The sequence below is a fragment of the Emys orbicularis genome, chromosome 21, assembly GCF_028017835.1.
Source record: "Emys orbicularis isolate rEmyOrb1 chromosome 21, rEmyOrb1.hap1, whole genome shotgun sequence".
In the NCBI taxonomy this organism is placed as follows: Eukaryota; Metazoa; Chordata; order Testudines; family Emydidae; genus Emys; species Emys orbicularis.
The window spans coordinates 5,465,980-5,483,923 of NC_088703.1; the positions used below are offsets into that span (position 1 = coordinate 5,465,980).

The 17,944-nt window shown below is 65.3% G+C and overlaps 1 protein-coding gene across 1 annotated transcript in view; it reads left to right on the forward strand.

Annotated features, from left to right (window-relative positions):
• The first annotated feature begins 9,103 nt into the window (after positions 1–9,103).
• Positions 9,104–17,944, forward strand: part of DMPK (DM1 protein kinase) — a 31,727-nt gene continuing 22,886 nt past the window's right edge. The window contains exon 1 of the mRNA XM_065421098.1: positions 9,104–9,263. Within this exon, the coding sequence (XP_065277170.1) occupies positions 9,104–9,263 (160 nt within the window). The remainder of the gene's footprint in view (positions 9,264–17,944) is intronic.

Sequence of the window (17,944 nt, forward strand, 5' to 3'; positions counted from 1 at the left end):
GTCATGCCCCCACCTTGGCTCGCTGGACAGCCCCAGCCCATGGGGGCAGGCTGGGACAGCTGGGGGTTCATGGCAAAGGCAGCCCTTGCAAAGCCCTCAGCTCCTGGGGAGCGGCTGAGCCTATGGGACGTCTCAGCCCACCCCAGAGAGCCGGGGCCATGCAGAGGGACCAGGGCCCCGAGGCTGGGGCTGCTGGTCCGGTGCTCGGGGAGTCCTCCAAACAGTGCAGATACCAGCCTGCCTGGATTCAGGGCTGGGGGCCTGTGGGTCAGGAGTGAGGGGCTGGCAGAGCTGGGGATGGGGGGGAGCCCAGGGCTGGGCTAGCAGGGGGCTGCGGGTTGGGAGTGAGGGACACCGGCAGAGCTAACCCCTCTCCTGCTACCCCAGCCCCTTTGCTCTGCGCATCCGGGCCCAGATTCACCAAAGCTTCAGGGTCTTCACCCCCCCACAAAAAAAATATATTGGGTCCCCCCCAGGGGTCATTGATCATCCCCTCCAGAGAGACTCACAGCGGCATGTGGGCCTGGGCGAGCACCAGGGCCTGGGTGCAAGCGCCCGGCCTTCATCCGGGTAAGTGAGAGACGGGCAGAAACTGGGAGCTCCCTGCACACCCAGCTCCTGCCCCACTCCCCAGAGTGCCCCCTGCTGGGAGCGCTGGAGAACACGGTGCACTGAAGTGTTTTTGTCCGTCCTGGCGATGTAGCCGGAGAACATGCCACACGGCTTTTGAATCTAATGGGCGACTGGAGGATGGCCAGGCCTTTGTGGGACTGTGACATTTCACACATAGTCAGACCACGTTATGCCCGGGATTTGGCACTGACGGCACGTATGGAAAGCCTCCAGCCGCTCCAGGTCTGCCTGGGGCAGGGACCAGGTTTCTGACCTTACAGCAGTCCAGGGAGAACATGGGTTTGATAGATCCTGACCTTGGTCTCAGCGCAAGGACGGTTTTGCGTCTGCAGTGAGACCTGGACTCGTGCAGGAGGTGGTGAGACCTCTCTGTGGGGGAGCGTCCCATTCGCTGTGACCGGTCGAACCCTGCCAGAAGTCTAGGTAGATGAACTCATCTCCACTCCCCATGGCGCTCGGCCCCACCTGCCCCTGGGGTTCTGCTGGCCCAGCTCCCAGGTTTGGATCTTGGTTTTCTGCCAGGAGACAGTCAACCCCACAGCGTGGAGGGTGGGGCTGAAATTCTCTGCCTTCCCCACAAGCCAGGCAGCGCTCAGTCGGTGAACACGTCTTGACCATCCTTGATTCCGACAGATGGCCCAGCAAGTCCTACTAGCCAGTCGCTGGCTCGGTAGAACCGGGCTGGGGGGAGAACGCGTCCCTGCTGCACCCCTAGGGTTGTGTAGAAACAGGGGGAGAGCCGGGAGCTGGCGCACATTCCGGTACTGGTGTGAAGATCATGCGCCAGATTTAGCAGAATGCCCAGGGCACCAGCTCCTTTCAGTGCCAGGCGAAGCGCTGAGCGGGCGACCGAATCCAGAGCCGCTGTGATGTGGCTATTTGCCCCGTAAAGCGGGCGGTTAAATTCTCGGTGCGGCTCTGCCGAGGAGCGGCTGCGTCCCACCAGACAGACCGTGAGCAAAGCCCGTTCCAGGGACCCAAGACCATGAGATCGGCCTGTAGCTGCCCCACTTGGGGCGAATCCTCTGCCCGCTGTGATGCCATCTGTCTGTTCTGCTGGCGCTTTGCCTGGTGCCCACACTGCTAAGAACAGCTGATGCAGGCCGATGGTTGCTGGGTGCCAGCAGCGTGGCCAGTCCCACCTCCTCGAGCAATGCCGGCTCACTGCTGCTGCCCTGCGGTTGGCCGGGGCCTGTGGCACCAGGCGGGCACCAGCAGGCACGTGGCTCAGTAGGAGCCGCCTGGCATTGTGATGGAGGTGTTAGACTGCTGTGCCTGGCTCCGGAGGCAGGACGCAGGCGCGGGATGTCGCGTGCTCTGCCGCCCTTGGCACCTGGATGGGCACACCCACCCCAGGATGCCGGCGCCGGGGGCTGCCCCGAGATCTCTGGGATTGAGCTGGGAAGCTGTGATGCCAGGTGTGACGCCATCAGCCGTGGGCGCGACGGGCCGCAGTAGGCGATGATGATCTCCGTAACCCACCCGTGCCAGGGATTTCCCGGGCACCGACTGGGAGCCATTTCCACTGCCGCTGGGGCTCAAGGTTCACCGCTTCCGTCCCACCTGCTGCCGCCCCGGTCAGCCTGGCGCTGGGCATAGGGTGCGGGAGCAGCTGGTGCACAATGCGGGTGCCTCTGAGCAGGACAGCTCAGTGCCAGGGAAGGCGGGTGCTGATGGGACAAGGGGGGACCCAGGTCGGGCTCCGGGGGAGCAGATATCCCGGGGGGGGGGGGGAAATCACAGGAGCAGACAAAGACTCGGGTGAGATGGTGGCAGCTCGGCTTAGAGACCTGCCTGCCTGGCACACGCTCCCTGGCCGAGGCCTCAGCTGGGACGGGCTTCACCCTCCCCTCCAGCCCAGTCATTGGTAGGGCCAGTGTCTGGTCTGTGCTTGTAACCAGCAAAGGTGGGAACTTCCAAGGCTGTGAGCTTCCTCAGAGCGGTGCCTGGGCACCAGTGCCAGGATTCCCACCCAGCTCCTCGGGCGGCGCCCAGTGCCAAGGAAAGGAGCCGTGAAAGCTCCCAGGAAGGCAGGAGAGGGGAATCAGCCCGTTCCCCATCCCCTTGAGGCCCACGTTGCTTCGCCTAACCCCCTGCCCCTCCCCCCCACAAGGGATAAGAATGAGCTAGGGGCGCCGCCTTGTGGCTGATTGTAGAACTGCAGAAATGCGAGACGCCCATGCGAGGCATGCAGGGAAGTGCACTGCCTAGTGATTAGAGCGGGGCGGTGGGGGGCTGGGAGCCAGGACTCCTGGGTTCTATCCCCAACTCTGGGAGAGGAGTGGGGTCTAGTGGTTAGAGCGGGGGGGTGGGGTGGGGAGCTGAGAGCCAGGACTCTGGGTTCTGTCCCCAGCTCTGAGACGTTCTGGGTTTGATTCTCAGAGGTTTGCCCTGAACTATTGCCATGGACTCAGACGCCCATCAGCGCTGGCAAGTTACAGCCGCTTCCCCTTCCCCCCTCATGCTCCTCTGGATGGAACAGCCACCCCCAGCCATGCACCCTGCCCCTGGACCTACATCGTCCGGACTCATCTGTAAACGGTGCCACCTGCTCACCCCTTCCCAGACTGTGAATAGATGGATGAAATGACAACCCATCCTAGCACAGATCCCTGTGTGTCTGGGCAGCACCTGGCGTGACGGGCCCCTGATCTCGGTCGCTGTGTGTCTGGGCAGCGCCCGGCGTGATGGGGCCCTGATCTCGGTCACTGTGCGTCTGGGCAGCGCCCGGCGCGACGGGCCCCTGATCTCGGTCACTGTGTGTCTGGGCAGCGCCCGGCGCGACGGGGCCCTGATCTCGGTCACTGTGTGTCTGGGCAGCGCCTGGCGCGACGGGGCCCTGATCTCGGTCACTGTGTGTCTGGGCAGTGCCTGGCGCGACGGGGCCCTGATCTCGGTCACTGTGTGTCTGGGCAGCGCCCGGCGCGACAGGGCCCTGATCTCGGTCAGTGTGTGTCTGGGCAGCGCCTGGCGCGATGGGGCCCTGATCTCGGTCACTGTGTGTCTGGGCAGCGCCCGGCGCGACAGGGCCCTGATCACGGTCAGTGTGTGTCTGGGCAGCGCCTGGCGCGATGGGGCCCTGATCTCGGTCACTGTGTGTCTGGGCAGCGCCCGGCGCGACAGGGCCCTGATCACGGTCAGTGTGTGTCTGGGCAGCGCCTGGCGCGTCGGGGCCCCGATCTCGGTCACTGTGTGTCTGGGCAACGCCTGGCTGAGCTAGCCCTGTGGTGGGCATGGGAGCGATGGGCGCTTGTCTCCATCTCGTGCCAGCATGGGGCCCATGCTTCAGAGCGAGGCGTGGATGGAGCAGCTACGTCAGAGGCGGAACGTGGATCGCTGCCCCCTGCGGGGCACTGGGGCTCTGGGGCAAGGCGCAGCTCAGAGCCCAGCAGGGGGAATGGGGGATCTGGAGCCTGAGTGGCCTGGGGCCGGGATCCAGCTGTGGGGTGCACCCCAGAGGCGATGGCAGAGTCCCTAGGAAACGCTGCAAAACCTTCCCCTTCAAAAAGGCCTTTCCTCCATGGGAACAACATACCCTGCATGGCATCCCCTTCTGCCCACACTGCCCCCTTTCCCTCACGCTGCCCGTTCCTCCACTGTCCCCTTCCTCCACACTGCCCCCTTCCCCTCACACTGCCCGTTCCTCCACTGTCCCCTTCCTCCACACTGCCCCCTTTCCCTCACACTGTCCCGTCCCCCACTGTCCCCTTCCCCCACACTGCCCCCTTCCCTTCACACTGCCCGTTCCTCCACTGTCCCCTTCCCCCACACTACTCCCTTCCCCTCACACTGCCCGTTCCTCCACTGTCCCCTTCCCCCACACTGCCCCCTTCCCCCCACACTGTCCCGTCCCCCACTGTCCCCTTCTGCCCACACTGCCCCCTTCCCTTCACACTGCCCGTTCCTCCACTGTCCCCTTCCTCCACACTGTCCCCTTCCCCTCACACTGCCCGTTCCTCCACTGTCCCCTTCCCCCACACTGCCCCCTTCTGCCCACACTGCCCCCTTCCCCCCACACTGTCCCATCGCCCACTGTCCCCTTCCCCCACACTGCCCCCTTCTGCCCCCACTGCCTCCTTCTCCCCCAAACTCCAACACTGCCCCCTTCTGCCCCCACTGCCTCCTTCTCCCCCAACCCCCCACACTGCCCCCACACAGTCGCTCGCTCAGCCGGGGGGGTAGGTCCAGCAGCAGGTGCAAGGCCAGGGAAGTGAGCGCTGGTGGCCAGGGCTTTAAGGGAGCTGGGGACCCTGCAATTCCCCCGAAGGGCACAGGCGGGGCACTGCTGCTGCAGGGGGCGGGTCAGGCATTGCGGCCTGAACTGTCTCTAGCAGGCGTGGGGGGGCAGCCTACGGTGTGAACCTTCAACCCGCTGGGTTCTATCCCCAGCTCTGGGAGGGGAGTGGGGTCTAGTGGTTAGAGCAGGGGGGGCTAGGAGCCAGGACTCCTGGGTTCCATCCCCAGCATATGTCCACAAGATAAGCATGAGATTATTTAGCTGTGCCCCCTCCTCTCCCTGCCTCCAAAGCCCAGCAGCCCCCCCTCTCACAGCTTCAGCATTCAGAGCTGGCTCCCAGGGACACCAGCCCTCCTGGGTCTCCACATCCACTCCTGGCCCTGCTGCATTGGCTCTCCCTGGGGGCCTGCTGCTCAGAGCAGCTGGGGGGGGGGGCGCTATTTTTACTCTGGCCCTGCCCTTTCCCAGCCCCCTTGCACCTGCCGGGATCCCGCTGGGCGCGGGCGTTGCTCTGCCCAGGGGGTGCGGCTGGGCACGTGCATTCTGGGCTGCCAGCCCCACCCTGGCTGCAAGGCCAGGCCCAGACTGACCTTGTGTCAGCTCCACCCCCAGTCTAGCCATCAGGCCCGGATTCAGGCAGGGCTCCCAGCTCCCAGACACCTGTGTTCATCTACCCCCTCCCTCCCCCCCAAAGGCAGCCAGCCTTGACATGAACCCTGGGCAAAATCGTCCCATGTTCTGCGAACCAAGGGGGCAGCCCTGTCTCGGTGCCCTGAGCTGTGTGGTCAGGATGACCTCATGTCCCACAGCCCAGGGCAGGTTCAGAGTTGACCAAGGGCAAATTGGAGCATGTCTCAAAGGCAGCAATTGGTCTCTTAGCCCAGGGACGAAGAAGAGGGCACAGGATAGGTTATGCCAGCCTGGGAGGCTGGGGGCTTCTGCTTCCCCCGTCTCAGAGCACAAGAACAAGGGGATGGTCCGTGAAATCAAAAGATGGCAAATTCCAAAGGAAAGACGTTGCCACACAAGAGGGGATTAGCCTGCGGAACTCCCGGCCCCATGAAATCGCTGAAGCCAAGAGCTTCACAAGATTCCAAGCGGGAAGATGGATCCCAGTTGTATATTCCCAGTTACAACAGCTAATGCTAACACTTTTCCGAAGGGAGATAAAAACCTCATGCTTCAGGCTCAGGGAAGCTCTGGCTACCAGGGTTGAAGAGGCTGGTTTGCGTCTCCATCTGGAGCCAGCCGCTGTTGGAGGCAGGTTCCCAGGGTAGAGGGACCTGGGATCGGATCCAGTCCGGCAAGGCCTATGGTCCTGTGACTGTTTAGGGCAGAGGTGGGGAAGAGGGGAGGGCAGGAGATGGACTAAGGCATGGGGCAGAGAAAGGGGTTGCGATGTGAGCCACAACACAAGGATGAGGGGCGCGTGGCGACGCTGAATGGAAAACCCTTCTAGAATGATACAAGGAAAGGACTTGGTTACACGATGGGCCTGTGGAACTCACAGCCACTGGATGTCAGGGAGCCGCCGCCCCCCCCCAGCTGAGCAAGATCCAACCCAAGGAGCGGCTGGTTACGGGACATGCAGAGCGACACTACAGGTTAATAAGAGACGGGCCCATCACTGAGCCAGGGGGGTTTGGAGGTAACGTCCCCATGGCCAGTTCTCCCAGCACTGCCCACTAGAGCTGGTTTTCCACCTTCCTCTGAAGCAGCTGGTGCTGGGCACTGCCAGTGGTGACAGACCTGGCTAGCTGGCCAAACTGCCTCCCTCCTGGCTTCTATCGCCACCTTTGGGAGGGAGCAGGGTCTAGTGATTAGAGCGGGGGGGGAGGGGCTGGGAGCCAGGACTCCTGGGTTCTATTCCCAGCTCTGGGAGGGGAGTGATCTCTAGTGGTTAGAGCAGAGGGGATTGGGAGCCAGGACTCCTGGGTTCTATTCCCAGCTCTGGGAGGGGAGTGAGGTCTAGTGGTTAGAGCTCGGGGGGCTGGAAGCCAGGACTCCAGGGTTCTGTTCCCAGCTCTGGGAGGGGAGTGAGCTCTAGTGGTTAGAGCAGAGGGGATTGGGAGCCAGGACTCCTGGGTTCTATTCCCAGCTCTGGGAGGGGAGTGAGGTTTAGTGGTTAGAGCGGGGGGGCTGGAAGCCAGGTCTCCTTGGTTCTATTCTATAATGCAGTATCATTTCTCCTTCCCACCCCCCTCCACCCCCTCCCTATTCAGTTGAGTACAGCCGGCGGGGAATTAACACTGCCCAACCACACAGAGGGACCCAGACACTGACCTCTTAATGCCACCTGCCTGCCCACTCTGCCCCCGCTCCACTGAGGGGTCACCACCATGCTGGGGCGGCAGGGTGGAATGGAGCCCTGAAGTGTATGGGGATAGATAGATAGATAGATAGATAGATAGATAGATAGATAGATAGATAGATAGATAGATGGGGTGTCTGGGGATGGATGGAATAGATGAGTGTATATGGGGATGGACAGATGGATTGGGGGTGTTTGGGGATGGATGGATAGGTGTGTGCAGGTGGATAGATGGGTTTATGTGAGGATGGACAGATGGAGAGATAGACAGATAAATGGGTGGACGGACGGACGGGTGGATAGGTGTATATGGGGGTGGACAGACAGCTGTGTCTGGGGATGGGTGTATGGATAGATACGGACGGGTGGATGGTTATGGGGGGAACGGACAGATGGGGAGGGGCAGACAGGAGGATGGGTGAACAGGGGGGCGGACGGACAGCTGTGTCCGGGGATGGATGGGTGGATGGATAGATGGGTGGATGGATAGATGCGGACGGCCGGACGGGTGGATGGGTGAATAGGGGGGCAGACAGACAGCTGTGTCCGGGGATGGCCGGACGGATGGATGGATAGATGGGTGGATAGATGCGGATGGACGGACGGACGGACGGACGGACGGGAGGATGGTTATGGGGGGAACGGACAGACGGGGAGGGGCGGACGGGAGGATGGGTGAACAGGCGGCCGGACAGACACCTGTGTCCGGGGATGGATGGATCGATGCGGACGGACGGACGGGTGGATGGTTATAGGGGGAACGGACAGACGGGGAGGGGCAGACGGGAGGATGGGTGAATAGGGGGGCAGACGGACACCTGTGTCCAGGGATGGATGGATAGATGCGGACGGACGGACGGGTGGATGGTTATAGGGGGAACGGACAGACGGGGAGGGGCAGACGGGAGGATGGGTGAATAGGGGGGCAGACGGACACCTGTGTCCAGGGATGGATGGATAGATGCGGACGGCCGGACAGGTGGATGGGTGAACAGGCGGCCGGACAGACACCTGTGTCCGGGGATGGATGGATAGATGCGACGGACGGACGGGTGGATGGGTGAACAGGCGGCCGGACAGACACCTGTGTCCAGGGATGGATGGATAGATGCGGACGGCCGGACAGGTGGATGGGTGAACAGGCGGCCGGACAGACAGCTGTGTCCGGGGATGGCCGGACGGATGGATGGATAGATGGGTGGATAGATGCGGATGGACGGACGGACGGACGGACGGGAGGATGGTTATGGGGGGAACGGACAGACGGGGAGGGGCGGACGGGAGGATGGGTGAACAGGCGGCCGGACAGACACCTGTGTCCGGGGATGGATGGATCGATGCGGACGGACGGACGGGTGGATGGTTATAGGGGGAACGGACAGACGGGGAGGGGCAGACGGGAGGATGGGTGAATAGGGGGGCAGACGGACACCTGTGTCCAGGGATGGATGGATAGATGCGGACGGCCGGACAGGTGGATGGGTGAACAGGCGGCCGGACAGACAGCTGTGTCCGGGGATGGCCGGACGGGGCCGGACGGGCTGGCTCCGGGAGAGGGCGCGGCGGCAGCGAAGGGGTTAAGCGCCCCCCGCTCCGGGAGCTGTACATGGGCAGTGGGTGCGGCCCCGCCAGCCCCCGCCCCCTGGCCCGGGCGGCTCCGTCCGCTGCGCTGCCAGCCCGGAGCGGGGCGCAGGGCGCAGGGAGCCGCGGGCCAGGCCGGGGAGGTTCGGGGAGCCGCGCGGGGGCTGCGATGAGCCCGATCCGGGGCAGGGGGCGCTGAGCCGGGCGCCCATCCCCGTGGCTTTGGCGCGCGTGGCTGGATGTGAGGGAGGGGGCGAGGGCTCTGCCGACCCACGCGCGGGGGGACCCGCCGGGCTCGCGTCCGTGTCCCCGCCCTTCCCCCCACCCCACGAGCGCCCGCGATGTCCGCCGAGGTGCGACTGAAGCAGCTGGAGGCGCTGGCGCTGGACCGGAGCTTCCTGGGGCTGGAGACGCTGCTGGACCTGCTGCTCTGCGTCTCCCACGAGCTCGGCGCCTCGCCCCTGGCCCACGAGAAATACATCGCGGAGTTCCTGCGCTGGGGTGAGTCCCTCCCTGGCCGCGCCCCACGCCCCGGACACCTGGGTCCCTCCCTGGCCGCCCCCCACGCCCCGGACACCTGGGTCCCTCCCTGGCCGCGCCCCACGCCCCGGACACCTGGGTCCTTCCCTGGCCACCCCCCATGACCCGGACACCTGGATCCTTCCCTGCGTCTCCCACGAGCTCGGCGCCTCGCCCCTGGCCCACGAGAAATACATCGCGGAGTTCCTGCGCTGGGGTGAGTCCGCCGGACGCCGGGGTCCTTCCCTGGCCACCCCCCATGACCCGGACACCTGGGTCCTTCCCTGGTCTCCCCCCTCACGCCCCAGACACCTGGGTCCCTCCCTGGCCACGCCCCACGCCCCAGACACCTGGGTCCCTCCCTGGCCACGCCCCACGCCCCGGACACTTGGATCCCTTCCTGGCCGCCCCCCACGACCCGGACACCTGGGTCCCTCCCTGGCCGCCCCCCACGCCCCGGACACCTGGGTCCCTCCCTGGCCGCCCCCCCCCCCCCCTCACGGCCCGGACACTTTGGTCCCACCCTGGCCGCCCCCCATGACCCGGACACTTGGGTCCCTCCCTGGCCAGGGTGGCATATCTAGGGGGCACGCAGCTCGGTGGGGTGATGATGCAGGGGGGTGCGGTGCTGTGATGAGTTGGGGGTGCCTGGAAGGCCATGGGGAGGGGGGGCTGTTGGCCGGGCAGTGTCATGAGTTTGGAGGGGGGGCAGGAGGGGTCTCACGTTCTTGGCAGCATTTTCCTTGGTATCTCCCCTAACGGCCCGGCCCAGGGTGGGCCGGGAACAAAGATAAACCTGCCCCCCTACTTATGGAGGAGAGCTGATGAGTCACCCCAGCAGGCCCCAGGGCACTGGACAATCCGCCAAGGGTGGGGGGAACTGGGGCATGACCCCGCTGTCCCTGCCCACTCGCCCTCCGGGCACAGCGGGCCCCCCAGTGAAGGGCAAACGGCTCGGGTGCTGGGGAGAAGGCTACCAGGTGTGGGGCAAGTCCCTCCGGTGCCAGGGGCAGGGGGTCTGTATCAAGATCCGCCCCCCCCCCCAGTGAAATCAGCGACGAGTGCCCAGTGACAAGGGGGTCCGAGCTGGGGTGGGTCTGGTTCGGCCTGGTAGGGGGACGCCCGGGCGTTGTGGATCCGAGCTCTCTTGGGGGTCCGCGTCTGGGGTGTGTGGAAGTTCTGGTTGCCTGAAGCCTATACCATGGGGTGGTGGCAGGAGCTGCGTGGGACGGCGCTCAGGGCAGGGCGGGGAGCCTGTGGGATCCACGCTGGGGGGACAACTCCAGCCTGGTATCACCAGATCGGATGGGCGGCTGCTGGGTGTCGGGGGAGGGGTCCCCCCGGTGGTTCCAATCTGGCCCCCGTTGACCAAAACCTGCCCCTGGCCAATCCCCCCCCCCCCGCCCCCCCACGCGTGAAGCGAGTTTGTTGGACTCTCAGCCCAGTTCCGAGTCGGTGTGCCGGCCCATGGAGATGGAGCTTCACGGAGTGCGGTTCCCTTGGCCGGGGGATGCTCCAAATCCAGGCCTCTCTCCGGCCTGCTGCCCAGTCAGTGTTCGACGCTCCCAGGGGGTGAGGAAGGGGCTGCCGGGCCAAGAACACTGGCTGGCGCTGAGGGCTCTGGGAGGGGAGTGGGGTCCAGTGGTTAGAGCAGGGGGGGCTGGGAGTCAGGACTCCTGGGTTCTAGTCTCTGCTCTGCCACAGCCCATAGTCAAGTCCCTTCCCATCTCTGTGACTCACTTTCCCGCCGGTGGCAATGAATAGGGAGGGCAAGGAAGGTTCATTACTGACCTCAGGGGAGGTTGCTGCCTCTCATGTGTGTGGAGGGGAGTCAGGACCCCGGGGTTCTTTTCCTGGTCAGGGTGGAGTTCTTGGGGGGGGGGGGGGAGCTTGCCTAGGGCAGAGGGTGCCCATAATTCCCTAGACCTCCCCTCCCTGGCTCTGTCCCTGGCGGGTGGGGGACAGGCTGGCTCAGGTGGGCACACTAAGGAGCTGCCTGCAGCAGGTATCAGGCAGGTCCATGACCAAGTGCTCAGCCAACAGGAACGTGCTGTGGGCAGAGGGGATGGCCCAGCCCACCTGGCAGCAGCCATGCTCCCTCCCCCCCCCTCCCCCCGCCCTGGGGCAGACCCAGGGGTTAGGCCAGGAGAGGAGCTGGGAGCCAGGACTCCTGGGTTCTATCCCAGCTCTGGGAGGGGAGTGGGGCCTAGTGGTTAGAGCAGGGGGGGCTGGGAGCCAGGACTCCTGGGTTCTATCCCAGCTCTGGTAGGGGAGTGGAGCCTAGTGGTTAGAGCAGGGGGGGCTGGGAGCCAGGACTCCTGGGTTCTATCCCAGCTCTGGGAGGGGAGTAATCTCTAGTGGTTAGAGCAGGGGGGGCTGGGAGCCAGGACTCCTGGGTTCTATCCCAGCTCTGGGAGGGGAGTGGGGCCTAGTGGTTAGAGCAGGGGGGTGGGAGCCAGGACTCCTGGGTTCTATCCCAGCTCTGGGAGGGGAGTGAGCTCTAGTGGTTAGAGCAGGGGGGGCTGGGAGCCAGGACTCCTGGGTTCTATCCCAGCTCTGGGAGGGGAGTGGGGCCTAGTGGTTAGAGCAGGGGGGGCTGGGAGCCAGGACTCCTGGGTTCTATCCCAGCTCTGGGAGGGGAGTGAGCTCTAGTGGTTAGAGCAGGGGGGGCTGGGAGCCAGGACTCCTGGGTTCTATCCCAGCTCTGGGAGGGGAGTGGGGCCTAGTGGTTAGAGCAGGGGGGTGGGAGCCAGGAGGGGAGAGGGGCAGCATGCTTCCAGCTGGGAAAGTTTAGCGTCCGGCTCCTGTGTCCCTGCGTAAGGGCTGGAGCTGGGTAGCCTGGCCTGGGCTCTGGCTCAGGCAGTTACTGCACTAAGGAGAATTGTCTGGCGCGTCCCCCCAGCCCGTTGCAGAGCTGGGGAGGGGGCTGGCTTCCCCCTCCGTGAAATGCGGATGAGGGGGCCCAGAGAGGCCACTTGCCCGAGGCCACGTGACAACCAGAGAACCCAGGCGTCCTGGACATGTGCCGTGTGATCCAGAACCCAGGGGGCCTGAGAACTCACCCCCCAACCACAAGGCAGGATGGAGGCCATGGAGCTGGGGGGAGCCCAGGGCTAGAATAGCAGGGGCGCGGCGGGGTGGGGGCTGGACTGGGGGGTAACAGGGGCGTTGTCTTCTGAAGTGGAGGAATCTTGTAACTGTCAGGTGATGCCTTGGAAAGGAAAAGACTCATAGCCCGGGGGGCAGCCCCCACTGCTGTCCCCATCCTGCGCTCCCTCCCCCCCCAGCTCTGCCGGTGCCCTTCACTCCCGACCCGCAGCCCCCTGCTAGCCCAGCCCTGGGGTTCCCCCCCAAAAACTAGCTTGCAGATCTCCACCCAAACTGACCCCCAAAGTTTGCTGAAGTTCCAAGGCCAGCTGCCCCCCCCCAACTCTCTCTTGTGCCCCTCTCTGTGTTCCCTCTCCCTTGCTCCCTCCTCGCATTGGGAACCTACAAGAAGCCACAGCCCCTGGCCTCCCCCCCCCCCCCATCCCCCGCATCCCCTCCCAACCAGGCCTGGTGCATTCCAGACCCCCATTCGCATCACACAGCTGCTATTGTTCAGCCTGGATGGAGACTCATGGCACAGGCATGCCAGCTGTCCCGGGGAGGGGGGAGTTTGGGCAGAGCCGAGCCCGTGTCCCCGGGGGTTGGCATCCTGGCCAGGCAGTGATGGGGTCCCCGGAGGCAGCTGAGAGAGCCGGGAGAAGGGGCACAGGTTGTACCCATAGGCTGCTGGCATTGCCCCGTTCTCTATTGAATCTCTCCGTCCTGGAGACTTCAAAGCAGCCAAGACATTATCCCTGCTCTCAGGATTATGGGACAGGACTGGCACCCAGGACTCCTGGGTCCTCTTCCCAGCTGTGGGAGGAGAGAGGAGCCAAGTGGTTAGAGCAGGAGGCTGGGAGCCAGGACTCCAGGGTCCTGTTTCCAGCCGGGAGAGGGGTCGAGGGGTTAGAGCAGGGGGCTAGGAGCCGGGACTCCCAGGTTCTATTCCTGACTCTGTCACTGATTTGATGCACTTCTCTGCTCTGGGATTCGGTTTCTTGTTTGGACAATGGAGCCGGTGACACCCATAAACCTTTGGAGAAAGCAGCCAGGCACTCAGGCAGAAGGTGTTCAAGGAATGAAAATTGCAGCCACCTCTGGGGTGGGGCGCAGCAGCTGTGTAACAGCCACCCAGCGCTGCAGTGTGGAAGTGAGAGGCGGTGGAATGGGGTTACCGGGGAGCTTTCATGGGCACCTGCCACTGGTTCCCCGGAGACGCCAATGCCTGAACGGGCCGCAGGCTGAGCTTCCCTCTCCCGCCTCTAGGGGGGAGCCCTTGTGGGGCTGAGCTGGGGCTTGTTGGCAGGGTGGGGACCCACCAAATCCCTCCCTCCAGCCTCATCCCCAGCTGGGAAATGGCCAGTCTTTGGGCCTCGCTACACGGGATCCAGCCATCTCTGCCCCAGGGTGGTGGGTTCCCTTCTGAGCCCCACTGGCCAGGAGTGACTTGCCCCAAGTGCTGTTGATGGGGCACTGCTGTGGGGAAGCTCGCAGCACTGGAGCTCCCCAGCTCTGTGCTGATGGGGCCCTGCTGGGGAAGCCTGCAGCACCAGGGGTCCCAGTTGGCCAATGCCAGGGGGAAGCCTGCAGTGCTGGGGATCCCAGTTGGCCAGTGCCGGGGGAAGCCTGCAGCACCAGGGGCCCAGTAGGGCACTGCTGCCTGGAAGTTCACAGCACCAGGGTTTTGGCAGTGGCTGCCGGCCGCTCCGCCAGGCCCGCTGGATCCGCTCCTTATGTGGACAAGCTGGCAGAGCCGCCCCTGCCCTCGGGCCCGGCCTGCACCACGTGCTGCTGCAGGGGGATTTGTTGTCTGTGTGCTGGGAGTTTGTGCAATGCCATAAAAGGCCGGCTGCTCTCGCCACTGCCCCCCCGCCCCCCTCACTCTGCACGGGGAGCTCAGTGCCAGGCTAAACACAGGCCCAGGCCCCGCTGCTTACGGGGAGCCAGCAAAGCCCAGCTCAGGGGAGCAGGCTCCAGCGCCCCCCCAGTGGCCTTAATATCAGAGCAATGCCCTGCCCCCCACAGCGCCCCCTGCTGGGAGAGGCCAGGACTGGAGTAGCCGGGAGCTCCCCCCACAGCCAGCTCCTGCCCCACTCCCCACAGCGCCCCCTGCTGGGAGAGGCCAGGACTGGAGTAGCCGGGAGCTCCCCCCATAGCCAGCTCCTGCCCCGCTCCCCACAGCGCCCCCTGCTGGGAGAGGCCAGGACTGGAGTAGCCGGGAGCTCCCCCACAGCCAGCTCCTGCCCCGCTCCCCACAGCGCCCCCTGCTGGGAGAGGCCGGGATTTGTCTTCTCAGTGGAGGGAGGACGGGCCATGACGTTTACAAAGCTGCAGTAGGGTTCAGTGGCTAGAGCAGGGGGCTGGGAGCCAGGACTCCTGGGTTCTGTCTCAGCGCCGGGAGGGGAGCGTGATCTAACCAGCGCTCTGGTCAGGCCCTGACTAGGTCCCTTGCTGTAGAATCAGCTCCCCCTCACCCAGTTCTCCGGGCTCTGGTCACCAGGCCCAGGGCTGACCCTGCTGCCTGGGGGCCAGCGTGTGGTTACAATAGTCAGTGGCTCCGTCATCCCTTGGGGGGATCCTGGTGAACTTCTGGAGCAGCATGGCTGGGGACAGGGAAAGGGAGCAGGGGAGGAGCTGGGGGGCTGTGGTGTATTAGCAGGGGGGGAGCTGGGGGCTGTGGTGTACTGGTGGGGGGGGGGCTCTGGGGTGGACTCCTGGGATGTGGAGTGGGAGCTGTGGTGGACTAGCAGGAGGGGAGCTGGGGGGTGCTGTGGTGCACTGGCAGGGGTGGGGATCAGTGGGTGGAGGGGGAGCTGGGGGGCGCTGTGGTGCACTAGCGGGCGCTGGGAGCTGGGGGTGCACTGTGGTGCACTAGTGGGGGCAGGGAACCGGAGATGGAGGGCGAGTTCGGGGGGCGCTGTGGTGCACTGGCGGGGAGCTGGGGGGGCGCTGTGGTGCAATGGTGGGGGTGGGGATCAGTGGGTGGAGGGGGAGCTGGGGGGGCGCTGTGGTGCACTGGCGGGGGTGGGGATCAGTGGGTGGAGGTGGAGCTGTGGGGGCGCTGTGGTGCACTGGCGGGGAGCTGGGGAGGCGCTGTGGTGCACTGACGGGGAGCTCGGGGGCGCTGTAGTGCACTGGCGGGGCGCTAGGGGGCGCTGTGGTGCACTGGCGGGGAGCTGGGGAGGCGCTGTGGTGCACTGGCAGGGTGGGGATCAGTGGGTGGAGGGGGAGCTGGGGGGGCGCTGTGGTGCACTGGCGGGGAGCTGGGGAGGCGCTGTGGTGCACTGGCGGGGTGGGGATCAGTGGGTGGAGGGGGAGCTGGGGGGGCGCTGTGGTGCACTGGCGGGGAGCTCGGGGGCGCTGTAGTGCACTGGCGGGGCGCTAGGGGGCGCTGTGGTGCACTGGCGGGGGTGGGGATCAGTGGGTGGAGGGGGAGTTGGGGGGGCGCTGTGGTGCACTGGCGGGGAGCTGGGGAGGCGCTGTGGTGCACTGGCGGGGTGGGGATCAGTGGGTGGAGGGGGAGTTGGGGGGGCGCTGTGGTGCACTGGCGGGGGTGGGGATCAGTGGGTGGAGGGGGAGTTGGGGGGGCGCTGTGGTGCACTGGCGGGGAGCTGGGGAGGCGCTGTGGTGCACTGGCGGGTTGGGGATCAGTGGGTGGAGGGGGAGTTGGGGGGGCGCTGTGGTGCACTGGCGGGGAGCTGGGGAGGCGCTGTGGTGCACTGGCGGGGTGGGGATCAGTGGGTGGAGGGGGAGCTGGGGGGGCGCTGTGGTGCACTGGCGGGGGCAGGGAGCGGGGCGGAGTGTAGCCCCTCCAGGCCGTAGTTTGTATATGGAAAGTTTGAGGCACAGGAATTTCCGTCCCGGGCACAAGCCCCGCCTAGGCCCGGCTGGAATCTGAGAATCGCAGCGAGCCCAGATTCCCAACCCGGCCGCGGCCCGAAATAGGAGCTGGAGGAAGGGGGGGTGGGATCCTGTCAGCGCGCCAAGGCCTCCCGCGAAGCTGCCTCCTCCCCCACCGAGGGGGCGGGGGGCTGAATTGTCCAAAAATAGACCCACGTCTTCACTAAACTGTTGCTGGCCACTGCTCTCCTCCCAGCGCCAGGCCTTGGTGGGGGGCAGCCCTCGGCACGCAGGGCAGGGCCTCTGCCCCTCCCGGGTCTGTGCAGCACCTGGCGCGCTGATCCCCGCCAGGGCTCAGGGGTGCAAGTGTGATATTCATAATTCCTCTTCCTGGCCCTCCCCCTTCATTGCCACCAGCGGAAGAGAGGGGCACAGGGAGGGGCTGTCACAGAGCAGAGAATAGAACCCAGGAGTCCTGGCTCCCAGCCCTCCCTGTTCTAACCACTAGACCCCACTCCCCTCCCATAGCTGGGGACAGAACCCAGGAGTCCTGGCTCCCAGCCCCCCTCTTCTAACCACTAGATTTGTTAGGTGTCTCTAAAGCGAGCGGGTCGGACCCAGCCCCCTCCTGGCTCTGCTCCATTTTTCCATGAGGTTTTTTTCATCGTCTCGCTAGGAAGCCGCGGCCTGTGGAGCATTTGGGGCATGGCAGGGATAGGGGCATTCGGGGTGCTGTGGGGATGGAGGGGCGTGTGGGGCATGGCAGGGACACGGGCATTTGGGGCACTGCGGGGTGGAGGGGCATTCGGGGCGCTGCAGGGGTGGAGGGGCGTTTGGGGCGTGGCAGAGACTGGGGCCTTGGGATGCTGTGGGGGTGGAGGGGCGTTTGGGGTGTGGCGTGGCAGGGGCATTCGGGGCGCTGTGGGGGTGTAGGGGCATTTGGGGCGTGGCAGGGACAGGGGTCTTTGGGGCGCTGCAGGGAAGGAGTGGCGTGCAGGGCATGGCAGGGGCATTTGGGGAGCTACCGGGGTGGAGGGGCATTTGGGGCATGGCAGGGACAGGGGCCTTCGGGGCGCTGCGGAGGTGGAGGGGCGTGTGGGACATGGCAGAGACGGGGCATTAGGGGCGCTGCGGGGGTGGAGGGGCGTGCGGGACATGGCAGGGGCCTTCGGGGCGCTGCAGGGGTGGAGGGGCGTGCAGGGCGGGGCATGGCAGGGGCATTCGGGGTGCTGCGGGGGTGGAGGGGCGTGCGGGGCATGGCAGAGACGGGGGCATTAGGGGCGCTGCGGGGCTGGAGGGGTGTGCGGGACATGGCAGGGGCCTTTGGGGCGCTGTGGGGGTGGAGGGGCATGCGGGGCGTGGCAGGGAGGGGTTACTCGGGGCGCCCAGGGAGGGGGCTTCTGCGTTGCCATCAGCCAGGAGGGGGCTATGGGCCCGGGGGACGCGGAGGAGTGGGCTCTGGGTCAGTCAGCCTGAGCTCTAGGGGTTTTAGTGGGGCTCCGGCCCGGATTCCTGCCCACCCGGGGCAGGGCCCCAGAGGGAGACAGCTCCTGGCTCCTTGTCTCTCCCACGGTGCCAGGCGTGGCCAGGGGGCCAGACCCTCCCCATTCCACTTCCCCAAACAATGCCCCCTCCCTGCCCGCCGCGGTGTTTACAGCTGATATTAATAGACTGTCACGACCTGCCCCCGCCTGCTGCCCGGCCAAAGGGGACGGATTTAGCACTGGATCTCGCCT